General features: G+C 39.6%; 1 protein-coding gene across 1 annotated transcript in view; it reads right to left on the bottom strand.

The window, feature by feature from the left end:
* The window catches only part of LOC101355970 (chromosome-associated kinesin KIF4A), a 102,198-nt gene extending 88,089 nt beyond the window's left edge, over positions 1-14,109 (bottom strand). The window contains exons 1-6 of the mRNA XM_023734663.1: positions 13,852-14,109; positions 13,073-13,248; positions 8,817-8,878; positions 2,413-2,545; positions 767-825; positions 547-652 (exon numbers count right to left, since the gene is read on the bottom strand). Of these exons, the coding sequence (XP_023590431.1) occupies positions 547-652; positions 767-825; positions 2,413-2,545; positions 8,817-8,878; positions 13,073-13,248; positions 13,852-14,026 (711 nt within the window). The 5' untranslated portion in view covers positions 14,027-14,109. The remainder of the gene's footprint in view (positions 1-546; positions 653-766; positions 826-2,412; positions 2,546-8,816; positions 8,879-13,072; positions 13,249-13,851) is intronic.
* Positions 14,110-18,255: the final 4,146 nt, after the last annotated feature.

The following is an 18,255-nucleotide window of genomic DNA, read 5'->3' as shown; positions in this document are numbered from 1 at the left end:
CCCAGCCCAAAAGGAAAAAAAAAAAAAAACACGCACAACCCCCAACTATTATAACACTTCTAAAAATAATTAAAAGTGGACGCTTTCCAATTTATGGCAGAACAATCATTCACATTTTTTTATTATTGGTTATAAAAGACAGCTATGATATTCCCTGAGTGCTCTGAGCTATCTGTCAGACTCTAGCTTATTTAAAATTGGGGTATGGTACAAGGCCTCTTATTAAATTAGCTGACACCTAGAGGACAGCAAATCAATGACTGCTGCTCTTGCTATCCAGGTAATCTTGTACTGCCATATTGCTGCTTCTGGTGTTTGATTAGAATACTGAAATATTAATGTGTTGTTGCATATGTAACCTACGGGTATTCTGATTTAACAAATTCAATATTCAGATAACATCCAATGATTCTTGATTCTCTGTCCTTAAGCAGTTCACAATCTAGTTGCTTCTACAAAAGGCACAGAGTTAGAAATGTTTATATGCATCGAGAGAAACAAATGAAAACAATATATGCCTATTGACACTGCCCATATTTGGCTTACCGATAGCTGAGTAATCACTTGCTGCAAATTACGAATTATTTCGACATTTTCCTTTAATTCCTGGTCTTCCAAAGTCTCCACTATCTTTTGAAGATCCAATTTGCAGCTGAAAATTCAAGCAAAGGAACCTAAGGGTTAATCACACTGTAGAGGTCAGAGCATCCATGATTATATACTAAGATGGTATAGGTCACTAACAAACATCTGGTAGGAAACTTACGCTGCATGCTGCCTGAGCTCTTCTAGTTTGGCGTTCATTTTTTCATTTGCTTGCTCTGTCTGCAACAAAGACCCAGGAGATCATCAGCAGCAGTGCCTAACAGCCTCACCTAATTATGCTTTCTCTCCTACTTTTATGGATTAAAACCTAGGTAGAGAGGCTGGCTCCTTTGCTATAATGGAGGATTTAGTGGGCTTTGGTTATTTAGTGAAAAATGTGTTTTAACAGAGTCATGGAAATTAACCCTTCAGTCAACATGAGCTACTAAAAATAGCATCCAAGCAGCTGTGTCTTGTGCTTGCCATGAAGCTCAGACTATGGGGTAGACTGTGAAGCCTTAATTCCACAAAGCACTTTGGAACTGGGGTGAAAAGCAACATCTCCTGGCATGCTACTCCCTGCTATTTGTAAAAATACACTTACTTTAAACTGCCTCCTACACCACAATGTTGCCTAGCCCCAGCATAAGGGCCTCACACTGAATTTGAGCTGAGATTTTTAAAAACTTACACTATCTGATATGGTAGGCTAGTTTTAGCAAAACAAGGCAAGAAAAATGGCGAAGCACAAGAATGATGATAAAGAAAGAAGAAATGGCAGAGGGCAGCTACATTTTGGGAAGGGTGATTGCTATTTTCAGTTTTATTTCAATCACAGTATCTAGAACATGCTGGATACTGCAAAAGAATTGGGAAGGAGAGTTTATATAGGACAAAAACGTGTTTGTCATGAAGTTTGGACAGGACACCAAACAATAAGCCTATCAGGCAGTCATCATAATAACCTTATAAAGGTCAGATGAGTATGTGGCTGGCATAACAAGTATTGTCAGTTATGTCATCCACACTAACAAACATGTGAAACACAGCTATCAGAGTCACTTTGAAGGTGTAAAGCACACCACTGGAGACAAAAAATGTGTGTAAAAATCCTGTAGATTCCATTTTTACCTTTCTGCTAGTAATGAACAACACAATGGATGCAGGATTTGGTCCCTTTAAAGAAATTTTTAAGCAGCTTACCCTTCCTTGACTAGAGAGCGCACTGATGAGTGAAAGTATGTAAGTTACAGATGTTCAATTACATTTTGGTGGAAATTCATTTTTGCTTCTGACAATAGTTGTGCTATCAAATATTGAGCTGTATTTAGACAAGTAGAAAAACGTTAGTAACAGAGCCAGCGTGCACTGATCCAGGAGGTTATCAGACAGGTGGTAGGATTCAGAACTAGTGTAATCAGTTACACAGTGATCCACTACTTGAAAATTAACCAATTTCACTAAGACTGGTATCTTAGTGAAGGGACAGTTACTTGGTATTATGGTAAGATTAGCCAGGACTTAAGGTGACAGAGGGACTTGGTTCTTTCCCTTCTGGTATTTCAGAACAAATCTATTTTAAAATGGGATTCACATAGTTCTTTGTGGCAGATATATAGGTGTTCACTGTATAATTCTTTCAACTTTTCTGTATGTTTGATTACAAGTCCATATATTTACCTCAGAGGGGCTCCCTGGATAATATGGTAATACTAATTCATTTATTTCACTATACCTATCTTTCATAATGAGAAGCAGGTTAAATATTTCAGAAAGTAAAGCTAGTAAATGTCCAGACTGCTAGTATATTTAGTCTTGGAGCCTCACCAGGATGATCCTCTCCAACATTTGGGCTGTCTGACCAGCTGCCTCGCTGAGACCACGACTTAATTTTTCATTCTCCTCTACCAGGGTCTGATTCTTCTCCATCAAAGACTGTAGATTCTCTGATGGTTCCACACTAAAACAAAGAAATTAACATATTAGAAAAATACCTGATTGATAACACCTATATCAAAAATCGATAAAAATATATCCCATAGGCCTTTTGGGTAGGGGTTGAGCCAAAATTATCCCACAGAAGTCTGGAAAAGTCTATCCAGCTCAATCTAAACTCCTAGTCAGGCAATATATTGGATGAACAAGAAACATATCCCTGAAATACCTCAAACTAATGGTTTAGATGAAGGTAATATTTCAGAGCCAGATATGGCTGCAACAGAATGACTAACCTCTGCCCCTTGGCCTCTTGGTTTAGGATTATTTTATTTGTGTCATGTAGGTAAGAGGTAAAGGAGCCCTGGTGGCACTGTGGTTAAAATGATCAACTGCTAACCCAAAAGTCGATGGTTCGAAACTACCAGCGGCTCCGCAGGAGAAAGATGTGGCAGTCTGCTTCCGTAGAGATTTACAACCTTAGAAACCCTATGGGGTTGCTATCAGTCAGAATCTACTTGATGGCAGTGGGTTTTGGGTTTGGTAGCTAAAATGTATGTTCTCTGTCTCTTCTTCTCACCCCCACTCCTTCATTAAAAATTAGTAAAGTAGGGAAGTAAGAGGTATGAAAGAGGTAGAAGTGAAACTGCTCAGGGTCAAAATTTAACCTGATCAGCATAAATTGATTACCTATCTACTGTAAAGTTTAGGGAAAGAGCATTGAAGAAGTCAGAAAGTTAAAATGATGACTGGCCACTAAAGCAAATTTCATGATTCTTAGTAAATGTAAGCACCCCGCTCTAAATGCTTAAGGAGCTCTGGTGGGGTGGTAGTTAAAGCACTCGGCTGCAAACCAAAAGGTCAGTGATTCGAACCCACCAGCCACTCTGCGGGAGAAAGATGTGGCAGTCTGTTTCTGTAAAGATTTACAGCCTTGGAAACCCTATGGGGTCGCTACAAATGAGAATCAACTTGACTGGCAGTGGGTTTGTTTGGTTTTGGTTTCTAAATACTTAAGGAGCTCTGCTGGTACGGTGGTTAAGCACTTCACTGCTAACCAAAATGGCAGCGGTTCAAACCCACCAGCCATTAGTGGGAGAAAGATGTGACAGTCTGCTTCTGTAAAGACTACAGCCTTGGAAACCCTATGGAGCAGTTCTACTCTGTCCTATAGAGTTGTTATGAGTCCGAATTGACTTGATGACAATAGGTTTGGTTGGTTTTGGTGTCTCAATGCTTGTCTTGCTTGAAACTGATGACCTGCCTTCTGTTCATTTGTCTATCAATTTTAAATTGCTTAGAGTGGGTGGTGGCGACAATGGTGTCCATTTCAAGTAGGAGTGGAAGGGAGAGACAGAAATAGAGTGAAGCACTACACATAGTAAGAACCTTTGGAAGTTATGCAAATTACTTGATATCATTTCCAGACTAATGAAGCAGAGCAATCAAAAGTTAAGAAGTGCAGTTTTGTTTTGTTTTGATCCACTGGCATGAAATGTTCAAAAGATTTGAAAATGGGGCTGGTAACAAAAAACCAGAGGAAATATGAAGATTTGATCTGAAGAAGGCTGAAAAGAAAAATGAATAGTCATCAAGGCTATGATAGAGAGAAAAAAAGGATTGAGAACAGCCGTTCTCAATCTCAATAAAGGCTAGAAAAGGATTTCAGGAATAGAGTAGATGCCCTCTCACCCAGCTTAAGACCTCTAAGATTTCTTATAGAAGATTTTGGCCTGTTCTTTATCAAACAGTTAATAGCAAGGCCACACAGTAAGATCTCATATTAGACTGTTGAGAATTAAATAAGACTCTTACAAAGGAATGCTCGATTAAAACTTGACTTACAAAAATAAATCACTGGTAAAATTTAGTGTTATTTTAGATTGCTCTGTTTCCCAATTTCCTTGTTCTTATTAAACTGAAAATTTCCATGCATCATTCATGTTGTGGATAAGCTGACAAGTTGGCAAGCTCAAGAGGTTTTTTTTCCCCTCAAAATTTCTAGGGTTCCTCTAAATGGAGGAATCATTTAAGTCAGTTGCTGACATTTAGGAGTAGGCTATTCATTGCCAATTTGAGGCTAATCTTTGAACATTTAAGTACCTCTACAACTAATAACATTTGTATAGCACTTATTATGTGCCAAGTTCTATTCTAAATGTTTTACATATATTAAATTTATTTATCACAACAGCCCTATGAGGTCGGTCCTATTGTCATCCCCATTTTCCAGTTGAGAAAACTGAGGCACGAAGAGGTTAAATAACCCAAAGTCACACATCTAGTAGGTGGTGGTGAAGCTGGGATTCCATGCTCATAACTACTTTGATGACTACAGACATAGGTACTAGAGGAATGCAGAGAATATGAGATTTAAAAGCTGTGGTAGTAAGGAAAAAAAAAGAGTTGGTGGCAAGATTGTAAAAAAGCAGTATAGGACCACAACATGAAATGGGACAGCCAATATGATGGGGAAAGGCTTTTAGAGTAAAGAAAAAAAAAAAAAGTAAAGCAGAAAACAGGGACAGGCAAAGATCAGACTGAAAAAGAAAATGTAATGAAAAGCCAATGCTTTCTCTTCCACATGCTATTTAATTGCTAATGCTAAGAATTCAAGTTACCTGAACATGTGTAAATTGAAACACTAGCAGAAAATCAATACAAAAATTTCAACGACACACATTCAAAAACAAAATATGATCCAGAGACTAAAAGCAATAATACTTCTATGTATAAAATGCACATTTTTTAAAAAGCCTTAAGACATAGCCCTAAAAATATAAATATACATTTTTGAGAAAAAGAGTTGCATCTTTATTTCTCTGTAATTCATTGAACAATTGAGTTCAACTGTTTTGATTCATCAACTGTTCCTTAGAAACTACCCTATGGGACAGTTCTACTCTGTCCTATAGGGTCGCTATGAGTCAGACATGACTAGACGGCAACAGGTTGCAGCTGAAACTATTTCCTATTGTATACTCTAGGTAGATGGAAGTTTCAAATAGTTTTCATTAGTCTTGTGATTCCCATTAGTCTTGTGTTACATGCAACAGGTCTGTGCTAAATTAAAAGGGAAGGAAGATGGGTCAATTGCTTCTAAAATGAGTACAATGAGATTAGGCCTTGATATCACTAAGGGACCCTAGATTTCCTCAGTTTTCCTTATTCAACACTCTTAGGGAATCCGGATTAAATTGCCCAAATGGGGAAAATTGGACAGAGAAGGGTGGTCATCTCTGTGTGATGGAATTATGGTACTTTTAATTTTTCATACTTTTCTAAATGTACTACAAGAAGCAATGTATCACTTCTATAATCAGAAAAAAAATCAGCTATTGAAAATGAGGATATTAAAAGAAAGCAGCTTCATACCACATACAAGAATAAATTCTCAATGGAAAACTGAAATATAAATGAAATTTTAAAAATAAAAACCATGTGAGTCCTAGAAGAAAACATAGGTTAATTCCTCTTTAACCTTAGTGTAGGGAAAGGCTTTCTAAGTATGAATCAAAATCCAGAAGCATGGCGAGAAGGTAAACAGTATAGCCACTTTGGAAAACAAACCAAGTTGGGCAGTTTTTTAAAAAGTTAAACATACGACCCAACAATTCCACCCCTAGGTATCTACCCAAGAGAAATGAAAATATATATCCATACAAAACACTGCACGTGAATACTTACAGCAGCATTATTCATGATAGCCTAAAAGTGTAAACAACCCAAAAGTTTATCAACTGGTAAATGGATAGACAAAATATGGTATATCCAAACAATGGAATATTTTTCGGCAATAAAAAGGAGTAAAATACTGATACATGCTACAACACAGATGAATCTCAAAAACATTACCAATAAAAGAAGTCACACAAACAAGATCACATACTGTATGATACCATTTATATGAAATGTTTTACTTGTTTATTTTTTGGGAATGTGAAAAATTATGATGGATCTAAGAGTCAGAGTGATACTCAGAGAAGTGTTATTCCCTTTTCATCCCTGCTACACTGTTCTCATTCTATTCTTTCTACCCAACCAAGATGTAGGAGGAATCTAAAATGGAATATAAACAGCAACCGTGGGAAACAATATCTTGACTGAATACTCTAAAAGTAAAGACAAAAAGAACTGTACATAAATGCTATAATCTGTTCATAAAAGTGTTTCTCACAGGGATGTGGGCTAGCAATTCTGAAACTACTCTAGGTATATACTAGAATTGGACAAATAAGAGATTGCAGATAATGAGAGCAGATTTTCTCACTAGTGGAGAAAAGTTTCTCACTGTTGGAGAAAGAAGTTATAAATAAGAGGAAGGCTAAAATGAACCTGAACCCTTCAGTGTTGGACTGGAATCAGAGGTATCAGAATAAACTCAGTTTTACAGATACATACATATATATAAACATATGTTTCCTAGCTCTATCTGCCGCCAGGGCCTAGAAGCAGTGATACCCCAGTAATAATGAACATACTTAGTGCCCAGATCTTGGTTTCTAAACACCATTCTGCAATAGAAAAAGCCAGGGCTCGTCGGACATATGATTGATTCCAAGACTGAGGCAAGGAAAATACAAGATGGGTGTGGAATGTCTGTGGAAATGCTCAAGAAAAATGAAGGCTTGTCGAAAAAACTTAAGAGCCAACCTGAAGGAGCTCCTAATGGACAAAGCAGGAACAATTTAAGAAAATAAATAAATAATGATAGTATTGGATGTTAACCCATAGAATAAAACAAATATCCATGAGTCTATACAGATGTAAGTAAACAATCAAATAAGTGGGGGAGAAGAAACAGCTCTTCCTCACAGAATTCCAGTTAAATATCTGAGGCCAGAATCTCTTCTACATCTCTTTCTATTATACCAGGCTGCCTTAAAGATAACTAGCTAAGTCCTAAACAGTCAGTAAACTTTGGTAAGATCCCTACCTTGACACCAAGTGTTACCAGAAACTTCAGTATATTAGGTAAAAACAACTATTGGAAGAAACAGTTATACCAAAAAGAATTGGTTGATGTTCAACCATTTCAGGAGGTAGCACACGATCAAGAACTGATGGTACTAAAGGAAAAAGTCCAAGTTGCACTGAATGCATTGGTGAAAAACAAGGCTACAGGAATTGACAGAATACCAGTTGAGATGTTTCAACAAATGGATGCAGCGCTGGAAGTGCTCACCTGTCTATGCCAAGAAAGACAGTGTGGATCATAACAAATTATGGATAACATTACGAAGAATGGGGATTCCAGAACGCTTAATTGTGCTCATGCGGAACCTGTACATAGACAAAAAGGCAGTCATTCGAACAGAACAAGGGGATACTGCGTGGTTTAAAGTCAGGAAAGGTGTATGTCAGGGTTGCATCCTTTCACCACACTTATTCAATCTGTATATGAGCAAATAATCTGAGAAGCTGGTCTATATGAAGAAGAATGAGGCATCAGGACTGGAGGAAGAGTCATGAACAACCTGCGATATGTAGATGACACAACCTTGCTTACTGAAAGTGAAGAAGACTTGAAGCACTTATTGATGAAGATCAAAGACTACAGCCTTCAGTATGGATTACACCTCAATATAAAGAAAACAAAAATCCTCACAACTGGACCAGTAAGCAACATCATGATAATGGGAGAAAAGATTGAAGTTATCAAGGATTTCATTTTACTTGGATCCACAATCAATGCCCATGGAAGCAGCATTCAAGAAATCAAACAACACATTGCATTGGGCAAATCTGCTACAAAAGACCTCTTCAAAGTGTTAAAAGCAAAGGTGTCACTTTAAGGACTAAGGTGCGCCTGACCCAAGCCATGGTGTTTTCAATTGCCTCATATGCAGTTAAAGCTGGACAATGAATAAAGAAGATCGAAGAAGAATTGATGCCTTCGAATCATGGTGTTGGCGAAGAATATTGAATACACTATGGACTGTTAGAAGAATGAACAAATCTGTCTTGGAAGAAGTACAGCCAGAATGCTCCTTAGAAGCAAGGATGGCAAAACTTCGTCTCACATACTTTGGACATGTTCTCGGGGGGACCAGTCCCTGGAGGACATCATGCATGGTAAAGCAGAGGGTCAGCGAAAAAGAAGAAGGCCCTCAACGAGATAGACTGATACAGTGGCTACAACAATGGTCTCAAGCATCACAACAATTGTAAGGATGGCACAGGACCTGGCAGTCTTTCTTTCTTTGTACATAGGGTCGCTATGAGTTGGAACCAACTCGATGGCACCTAGTAACAAAAAATAAAACATACATTTAAAATTATTCTTTGACTCTTACTTGATAGATCCAGGCAGGGTACCTCCGTGGGCTTGCAGCAACAAGACCTGCAGTTGTTGTACCTGGAAGAAGCAAAGAAAAATAATCAGCTAGTCACCAATCAAAAGGTATTCCTTTACAGCTAAATTATCACAATTTGCAGTAAGGTAATTTTACTTGATGCCTATGAAATCTAAGGCAAATCTTAAATACTATCGAAAGTACAGAGAACTTGCCCAAGGTACACAGTTAGTGAGTTATTAAAAATCAAGTCCACTTTTTTTGACACCAACTATGAAGACAATAATCAACATAAATCAAAATCCCCACTTTTTATTTCTCTCCCACTTTTGATGCCAGCTGCCCATGTAGCACTTCTTCCTCTAATCCTAACCACCTGGAGTTAGGTTGGATCTCACAAGTTAAAGGACATTGTCCTCCAGACTGCCAAGTCAGCCCAAGACTTCAGATGCCAGCTACAAGCTTGGGAGTCCTCAGGGCTTCCCTCACTTCTTACCTGCTTGCTACAAATTCAGAGTTTTCCTACTACCTCTTCAGTGCCAGCCATAAGCTTGGGAGCCCCCTCTCCCCATCCCCCGCCTTACTTCTGACTTGTTATTGTTATTGTTAGGTGCCATTGAGTTGGTACCAACTCATAGCAACCTTATGTATAGCAGAAGGAAACGTTGCCCGGTCCTGCACCATCCTCACAATTGTTGCTATGTTTGAGCCCATTATTGCAGTCACTGTGTCAATCCATCTTGTTAAGGGTCTTCCTCTTTTTCACTTGCCTTCTACTTTATCAAGCATGATGTCCTTCTCTAGGGATTGGCTACAAATTTGAGGGTTTTCTCTACCCCCTCAGATACCAGCCATAAGCTCAGTGGTTCTCAGCCCCTCCCCTCATCCCCACTTCTGACCTGCTGGCTCCTCACTACTCCTTCGGGTTCAATAATTTGCTGGAATGATACATAGAACTTGTCGAAAGTGCTATACTTATGATTCAGTTTTATTACAGCAAAAAGGATACAAATGAAAAGATGCATAGGGTGAGGTCTGGGAGGGCTCCCAATGTGAAGTTTCCATGTCCCATAAAGGGACATGTTATCCCCCATCATGTGCATCGATGTCTTTCGCCAACCAGGAAGCCCATGGAGCTTCAGTGTCCAGATCTTTTATTGAAGACTCATTATAGAGCCATGATTGATTGGGTTATGGCCAGGCCAGCCCCCACTGTTTGGCACAAACCCTCAGGTGTGGTCTGGAGGCCTTAGATAACAATGGCACCTCAATTACTCAGGAAATTCCAAGGGTTTAGAGTTCTCTCTCAGGAAACAAGGGCAAAGACAAAACTACTTTGAGTAAAGTTAAATACTTTACCCTACAGTTATAGAGCCATAATTTGAACTCAGGCAGTCTGGCTGTACTGCCAATGCTCTTGACCACTATACTTCGCTACATGTGCCGTTTTTTCTCCTTGGAACCCTCTTCCTCAAATGTTGCTGCCTCAGGGAAGCCTTCCCAGACTAGACAGATAACAGAAAACCCTGTTTCATACTTTCATAGCACCCTGCTCTTTTCCTTTATAGCACTATTCCAGCTTATATTTATATATCGGTGTGATTATATATTTAGCATTTGTCTTTCCCACTAGGCAATATGTTCCATGAAGGCAGAACTGTGTCTGCTTTGCTCAACAATGTATCCCTAGCACAGTACCTGGCACAAAATAGTGCTCAATAAATATTTGTTGGAGTGAATGCATGAATAGAAATAAGAGCTTTTTTGCCAAAAGGAATAAACATGAAAGAAAATAGGACAGAATGGAGTATGGTGTTTTATAACTCAAATGATACTGTAGACAAGTAAATTATTTATATTCTCTACAGTGACCCCTAGGAGTGAAGGAGAATGGGAAGGAAGAAAACAGATTAACTGAATAGTAATTGTTAACACTGAGAAGGAAGGCCAGGGAGGGAGTGAGCATTGGACAGTTGGGAAACACTAGATTTCCAGTGGAAAGAGTACTATACCCTGTAAGGTAAGAAAACTTGACCCCACAAGCCTTGATCAATCCAACTGCCTGACTTCCAGCTCCTTTACCAGGGCTACCAAGCTGTTGCACAGACAGTCAAATTGATACCAATGCAAATTCATGTTTCTAGTCAGCTACCTCTTCTTCCATTCCTGCTAAAAGTGATTTCAAAGCCTTCTGTAGTCTCCTCAGGAGCCCTGGTGGTGCAGTGGTTAAGAGCTCGGTTGCTAACCAAAAGGCTGGCAGTTCAAATCCACCAGCTGCTCCTTGGAAACCCTATGGGGCAGTTCTACTCTGTCCTATAGGGTCGCTATGAGTTGGAATCAACTGGACAGCAACAGGTTTTGGTTTTGTAGTCTCCTCAAGCCCTCTATCCTATTATCTGCCTGCTCACTCCTAGAAGATGACCTTGCCTCCTACTTTACTGAGAAGATAAAGATCATCAGGCTGAAAATCCCTCAATTTCCCTTTTCCTCCTCCCTCTAAATGTCTCTTGTCCTTTTCTTCTAGTCTTGGGGGCAAGTCTAAACCAAATCCCATCCCCCTCCATGCTCCAGATTCAACTACTTAGAAACCACCCTTTATCAATAGCACCTGTTCCCAGTTTCAGTCTCTCCCAACTGGTTCTTCCAGTTGTTCAAGTCTCCTCCATTATTTTGAAAACCAACCAACCAACATCCCTTGACCCTGGGTCTCTACCTAGCTACTGCCTTCTCTCACCTTGCCTTCTTGAAAGAAGAGCCTATCAACTGACTCTACTTCTTCACTCTTCACCCCACAAAAATCTGCCTTCTGCTCTTAATCATTCCACTGAAACTGTTCTCATCAAGATCACCTTGTTGATACAAATCAATGGATACTTTTCAATCCTTATCTTACTTTACACTTCTTTGCAAATTTATGTTTTGACTACCCTCCTTGAAACTTCTTCCCTTGGCTTCCATGACACCACTCATTTTCTTCCTAATTAATTGCCTGTTCCTTCTTAGTCTCTCTTGTTATCTTCTCTTCCTTTCTTATTCCTTAAATGTTGGTGTTCCCCAGAGTTCTGTCTTTGGCCTTCTTCCCCTTTTGCCATTCGTTCATTCAACAACTATTTAGTCAGTGCCTTTAATGTGCCAGGCACTCTTTGATCTCATCCATCCCATAACTTCAGATATCATCTAAATGTTGATGACTCCCAAATCTGTATCTTCAGCTCAGACCTCGCTCCATTAGACCCATACAGCAAGCTACATTTCGAACATTACTACTTAGATGCCCCTGAAATCCTTCAAATTCAAAATGCCCAAAACTGAATTCATCATTGTTTTTTCTCTGACCCTGTTTTTTTCTCCTGTATTCCCTGACTCAATGATTGGCACTACCATTTACTTGGTTGTCCAAACAAGAAACCTGGGATTCAAGCTTGATTCTCCACCCCCATCCTTCTTTTCCCACATCAAATTTGTTACCAAGGTAAGCTCTATACAAGGAAACATGGTGGAGCAGTGGTTAAGCGCTCAGCTGCTAACTGAAAGGTCAGTGGTTCCAACCCACCAGCTGCTTTGCGGGAGAAAGATGTGGCAGTCTGCTTCTGTAAAGACCGGAGCCTTGAAAACCCTATCGGGTAGTTCTACTCTGTCCTCTAGGGTTGCTGTAAGTTGGAATCAACTCAACAGCAATGGGTTTTTTTAACGGGAAGCCCTATACATTCTACTTACTGTTTTTTTTTTTTTTTTTTCTAATTTGTTCCCTTCTCTCTATCTCTATTGCTTACTGTCTTTAGTTCAGGCCACAGTTCTCACCTGGGTCATTTTAACACCCTAATTTATTTTCCTACTTCTAGTCATCCCACCTCTAATCCACTTTCTTGACACTTGCTAGAGTATCTCCCTAAAACACACATTTTATCATGTAACCTTCTTACTTAAAACTCTTCAATGGCTCCCCATAGCTTTCAGGTTAAATTCCAAATTCTTTATCAAGCCACATAAGGGCCTTCAGGATATGGCTGCTGCCTACCTCTCTTGCCTCATTTCTCACCACTCAATTGTTTATCAGTAAAATCTCCAGTGCCACCCCCGAATCTCAAATGGACAACAAACATGTTAATAGTAGTTACTTTAAGATGTCCCCAAACTAACATAATGCCTAACAAACATCTCTAAACTTCTGATAGAGGAGAAACTGAGAGACAGAAGCTTTACCACTCCACTCATGTATTTGTAATTTTTCCCATCAAATTTTAAGTCCCTTATACCTGTTGCTTCAGATGATTAAGTTCAGCTGTCTGGGGATCAATATTAACAACAGGTTTGTTCTTGATTTTTCTTGCTCTGTCAGCATAGCGAAGGGTATTTAATGTTTCCTCTAGATTGGAGTCAGCAGGACTCACACAGGCTATCATAAGAGTATGGCTATTACCTCCTAGAGAATCTGAAAAACAACAATGGAAGGAATTGAAATTAACAAGTAGGATGCAAGCAAAACTGTCTATTTGGGTTGGCTACTTCAAACTCAGAATTACAAGAAAAAAATCTATAAATTTTCTGTTTGCATCAGTATGAAAACACTAAGCTGTCTGATGTGTAAAATGATATAGTTTAGAATCTTGCCCCCATTCTTGAAAGACAGTGTGATTTCGGCAGTTAATCAGGTTAAAACAACTAGGGCCTGGCCCAAATAAATTAGGAGCCACTACTGGAATTAAACGTTCTTAGGATGCCCCCTTAAGGTGAATTTCAACTCTCCAGGGTATTCTGCTTAGCATCACTAATACTTAAAAAAATAGTAACCAAGTTCATTTTCAGGTGCACAGTACTAAGCACAGGTGACACTCTACAGACATCTTGGAACTCAAAGCCATATGGGAAGACACCTTTCCATTATCTTAGAAGCCTGGCTGACAACAGCTCTCTTTCCTATTTATCAACTAGATAGCTGTGTATATGATAGTCCAAATACCTGGCTTTTTACATGTTCCATCATTGATTTGTCAGTGCTATCATTCTCTTATTTTTAGAGGAACTTTGGGCTTACCTTGAAGTAATCGAGTTAACTTGGAATCTCTGTAGGGCACAAAACCGCCCTTTTTGTCATCTCCAAGAGCACTGATTACATTTCCCAAGCACAGGAGGCCTCGGTTGATATTAATACCTAATGGCAGGAAACAAGATTTAAATTGCTTGGTAAAGCATCTAGCACATACCCACATTTATCCTGAAAAAGATAAAAGAAATAAAGACCCCATAGAAACTTTAAGTCATCAATCTTGAAGAAACTTCTTAATCCTTTCCACTTTTCAGTAAGTGCCTCTTTAAGTTCAAAGGACAAAGGTCCAAATGTTGGATAAGCACAATTGAGTCTATTGGCACTTCTTGCCCTTTTTCATGTAAACAAAGCAGACAGACAGATAACTATCACTATAACAACAACCATATGTATAGATATTTAATTTCTATGCCTATTATCAGAGCCCTGGTGGCACATGGTTAAGAGCTTGGCTGCTAACCAAAAAGTCATCATTTCTGATCCACCAGCTGCTCCTTGGAAACCCTATGGGGCAGTTCTACTCTGTCCTATAGGGTTGCTATGAGTTGGAATCGACTCAATGGCAACAGGTTTGGTTTGGTTTTTTTATACCCATTATCACACTTCCTCCTTAAATTAATGCTATGAAATTGGATGAACAGCTATTTTTATTATCATTATTTTTATTGTCATTCTCATTTTACACATAAGGAAACTAACTCAGAGGTTAAATGACTTGCCTAAGGTCAAACAGCTAGTAAGTGGTGAGACCGAGATTCTCAGAATTTCAGTCATCAAATCCTATCCTCTTTCTATTATGCCACACTGAAATACTTTCCCTCTGGTTGCTTTAAAAAGGGTAAAAATTCTTTTGAACTTCACTTAATAATTTTGAGGCTTGCTTTTTAAACATTATAATAATCTTAAGGTCCCTCTAAACCACCTGTCTTATGCTGGGTTCTCTAGAGAAGCAAAACCAGTAAAGTGTATAAATATATATATAGAGAGAGAGTCATATCAAGGAAATGGCTCACGCAGTCATATAGGCAGGATTGTCCCAAGTCCATGGGTCAGGATAGAGGCTTCTCCTGATTCATGTAGCCGCAGGGGCTGGCGAACCCAAGATCGGCAGGTCAGAGAGCAGGGCTCTTGCTCGCAGGATGTGAAGATCAATGAATCCCAAGATCGGCAGGCAAGACTGCAGGTAAACTGCTAGCTCAAGTCCCAAGAACCAGAGGTCAGATGAATAGGAGCCAGCTGCAGGATCCAGCATGAGCAAAAAGCCCTGCTCTCTGATCTGCCTTGTTCGCCAGCCCCTGAGGCTACATGAATCAGGAAAAGCCTCAATTCTGACCCACAGACTTGGGAAGTTCCAGCCTCTACAACTGTGTGAGCCATTTTCTTGATATAAATCTCTCTATACATACGTATTTATATGCTTCACTGGTTTTGCTTCTCTAGAGGATCCAGCCTAAGACATTTGGTGCCAGAAGTGGGGTCTAGAGAAACAAAATTGTAAGGATGAGTTTTCTAAATTGGTTCTCAAGTCTGGTTAGTCTTAAAGATGTTGATGACTCTGCTTCCAGTAGTAAAGAGGGCACTGCTACTCCATGGGGTGAGGTGGCAATTCAAATACGTAAAATATCACCACCAATAGATCAGGTATTGGTGAAAGGCGGGGCTCTGGATGATTCCAATTTTCTACAATTTTGTCATAATGAGAAGTATAAGGAAGCTGGTTGGTCCTACTTTTGCTAAACAAACTCGTGAAAGGGATGCTCTCAGGGCTTCGGAGTCAAAGCTCAAGTGCCACATAAACAACCTCAAAGTTTCCACTTGTGCTTTGAAAGAAAGTCTTATTTTTTGTAGTAACAGAGCTGATATTGCCGAAAACCAAACCCAGAGTCTTATTGTAAGACTGGCTGAGTTACAACGCCAACTCAATTGCCAACCTCAAGAGGTGTCTGAAGTTAAAGTGACGGCATTGATTGGGAAAAAATGGGATCTTGAAATCTGGGATGGGGACCTCATACAAACAAGAAAGCAGTGCCAGAAGTAGAGTGCGTCTTTTGGACCCAGGGTTCCTGCGCAGAGAAGCTCCTAGTCCAGGGGAAGATTGATGACAAGGACCTTCCTCCAGAGACGACAGAGAGAGAAAGCCTTTCCCTGGAGCTGATGCCCTGAATTTGGACTTCTAGCCTACTAGACTGTGAGAAAATAAACTACTGTTTGTTGAAGCCATTCACTTGTGGTATTTCTGTTACAGTACTAGATAACTAAGACAGCACCTGACCTCCCATTATTATGTTTACTGTGGAAAGGCAATTGTGATGGTAAAGATTGTGTGTGGACTTGGCTGGGCCATGATTCTCAGTGTTTATATGTGATCACTCCCATGACTGAATATGCTGTGAGTAGCCAATCAGATGAAAGGGAGTTTCCTTGGGGGTGTAGCCTGCATCTGAATATAAGCAGACGTTCTGGCTTTTTGCTCACTCTGGATCCTGCGGCTGCCTCCTGTTGTCTCACCTCCGGTTCCTGGGACTTGAGCTCTCAGCTTATCTGCCAAACTTGGGATTCGTCGATCTTCACAGCCTGTGAGCAGAGTCCTGCTCTCTGACCTGCCAATCTTGGGTTCACCAGCCCCTGCAGCTACATGAATCAGGAGAAACCTTGCGGTCTTGCCTGCCGATCTTGGAATTCGTCAACCTTCACAGCCTGTGAGTGGGAGCCCTGCTCTCCAACCTGCCGATCTTGGGCTTGCCAGCTTCTGCAGCTGTGTGAATTGGGAGAGGCCTCTACCCTGATCCACGGACTTGGGACATTCTAGCCTCTACAATCGCGTGAGCTGTTTCCTTGATATAAATCTCTCTCTATATATATTTATATGCTTTACTGGTTTTGCTTCTCTAGAGAACCCAGCCTAAGACAGGCAATATAGTATAATGGTTAAGTGCATGGGGCTTTGGTGCCTGACAGACATTCTAATCCTGGCTCTGTCACTGACTAACTTCATGATCTTGGGCAAGTTCCTCTACAAATTGAAGCAAAGTTACCTATCTTATTAAGTTGTGGTGGGGGATTAAATGAGATACTGTCTACAAAACAAAGTTAAATGATGAATAAATGGTATCATCGTTAGCTCTACTATACACTTTACTCATTCATACTTTGGACTCCCTTATAACCGAAAACAATTATTTCTACAAGATCCTGAACTCCAAAATTCTTCTCTGACTGCATCCTTCAATCCATCCATTTCTTTCATGGATCTTGTTCTTCACCCTTATTATGACTACCAATTTACCGATATTTTCTAATACTCCCAGTACATCAGCCTCTTCTGGGCCTTAAACTACCTATTCTGAACCTTGTGGTCAATCATTTCCGTCATGCTTTTCGGGGCAGTCACTGGCCTTATGGCCTTCTGCCATTCCCACCATATCAATTCCCAACCCTAGGTTAAACCAACTTTATATGTCTGTTTTTTCTCTACACTGCAATGCTGATGAAAATCACATAACCAAATGAACTAGATCCATTAAAAAACATGCTATCTGGTCTTAGCTGAACTAAGTCAATTGGCATTTTTTTCTTCCCCATTCCTACTTGACTAATCTTATTAGTAGGTGATTTCACCAAATATTTTATGGAGATCAAAGTTATCCACAAGGCTTCCTTCAACTTTTCTATCCCCACCTCACATTCTTTCCTTCGCTGTTACTGAATCCTTTGTCCTTCCTCTTGTTTCAGAGGAGGAAATGCTCACCTTTATTTTCAAGGCTCTGCCTTCTGATTCTGCCTGTGTTTCTACTCCCTCCATTTTCTCTGGGACCCTGCTCCTTTGATCTTGCTCCCTTTCTCTTAGATCCTTAATTTATTTTCGCTTCACTAATAAACAAAACAATTCCCTCAAGCAAATATCCCTTTCTTTTCCTTTTATTGCAAATTGGAAGGGGTACCATTTTGCAGGGCCATTTACCTACCTAACATGTAAAGGAGAACCTGCTAAGATTTATCAAACCTGCTTGCAAATAACTACGTCTATGGTATTGGTCTGTCCATTACTTTATTTTCTTTCCTTTTATAGACCAGCAGCCCATATCCCATTAGTGATGTAAAAGAGAGACAACCGAGAATTGTAAAACCTGCTGAGCAAAAATCTTCCATCTATAGTTTCATATAGGAATTTTTAAAAATTCCAGATGTGACCTGGGAAGAATCTATAAGTTCTATGATATAAGCAGGATCATAGACTTAAGGACAAAACATTTGCCATTGAGTCGACTTCAACTCATGGCAAGAGGGTGTTTTTTCTTCTCCAACTGAGAGTTCAGGTTTTGGACTAGAAAGGAGCAAAGGGAAATGAATGGCTCTCTAGAAAGAAATCATCACAAAGCAGGATTTAATTTC

The sequence above is a fragment of the Trichechus manatus genome, unplaced genomic scaffold (assembly GCF_000243295.1).
Source record: "Trichechus manatus latirostris isolate Lorelei unplaced genomic scaffold, TriManLat1.0 scaffold00070, whole genome shotgun sequence".
In the NCBI taxonomy this organism is placed as follows: domain Eukaryota; kingdom Metazoa; phylum Chordata; class Mammalia; order Sirenia; family Trichechidae; genus Trichechus; species Trichechus manatus.
Note: the sequence above shows the minus strand (reverse complement) of the source record. Positions and strands in the feature narration are given on the sequence as shown.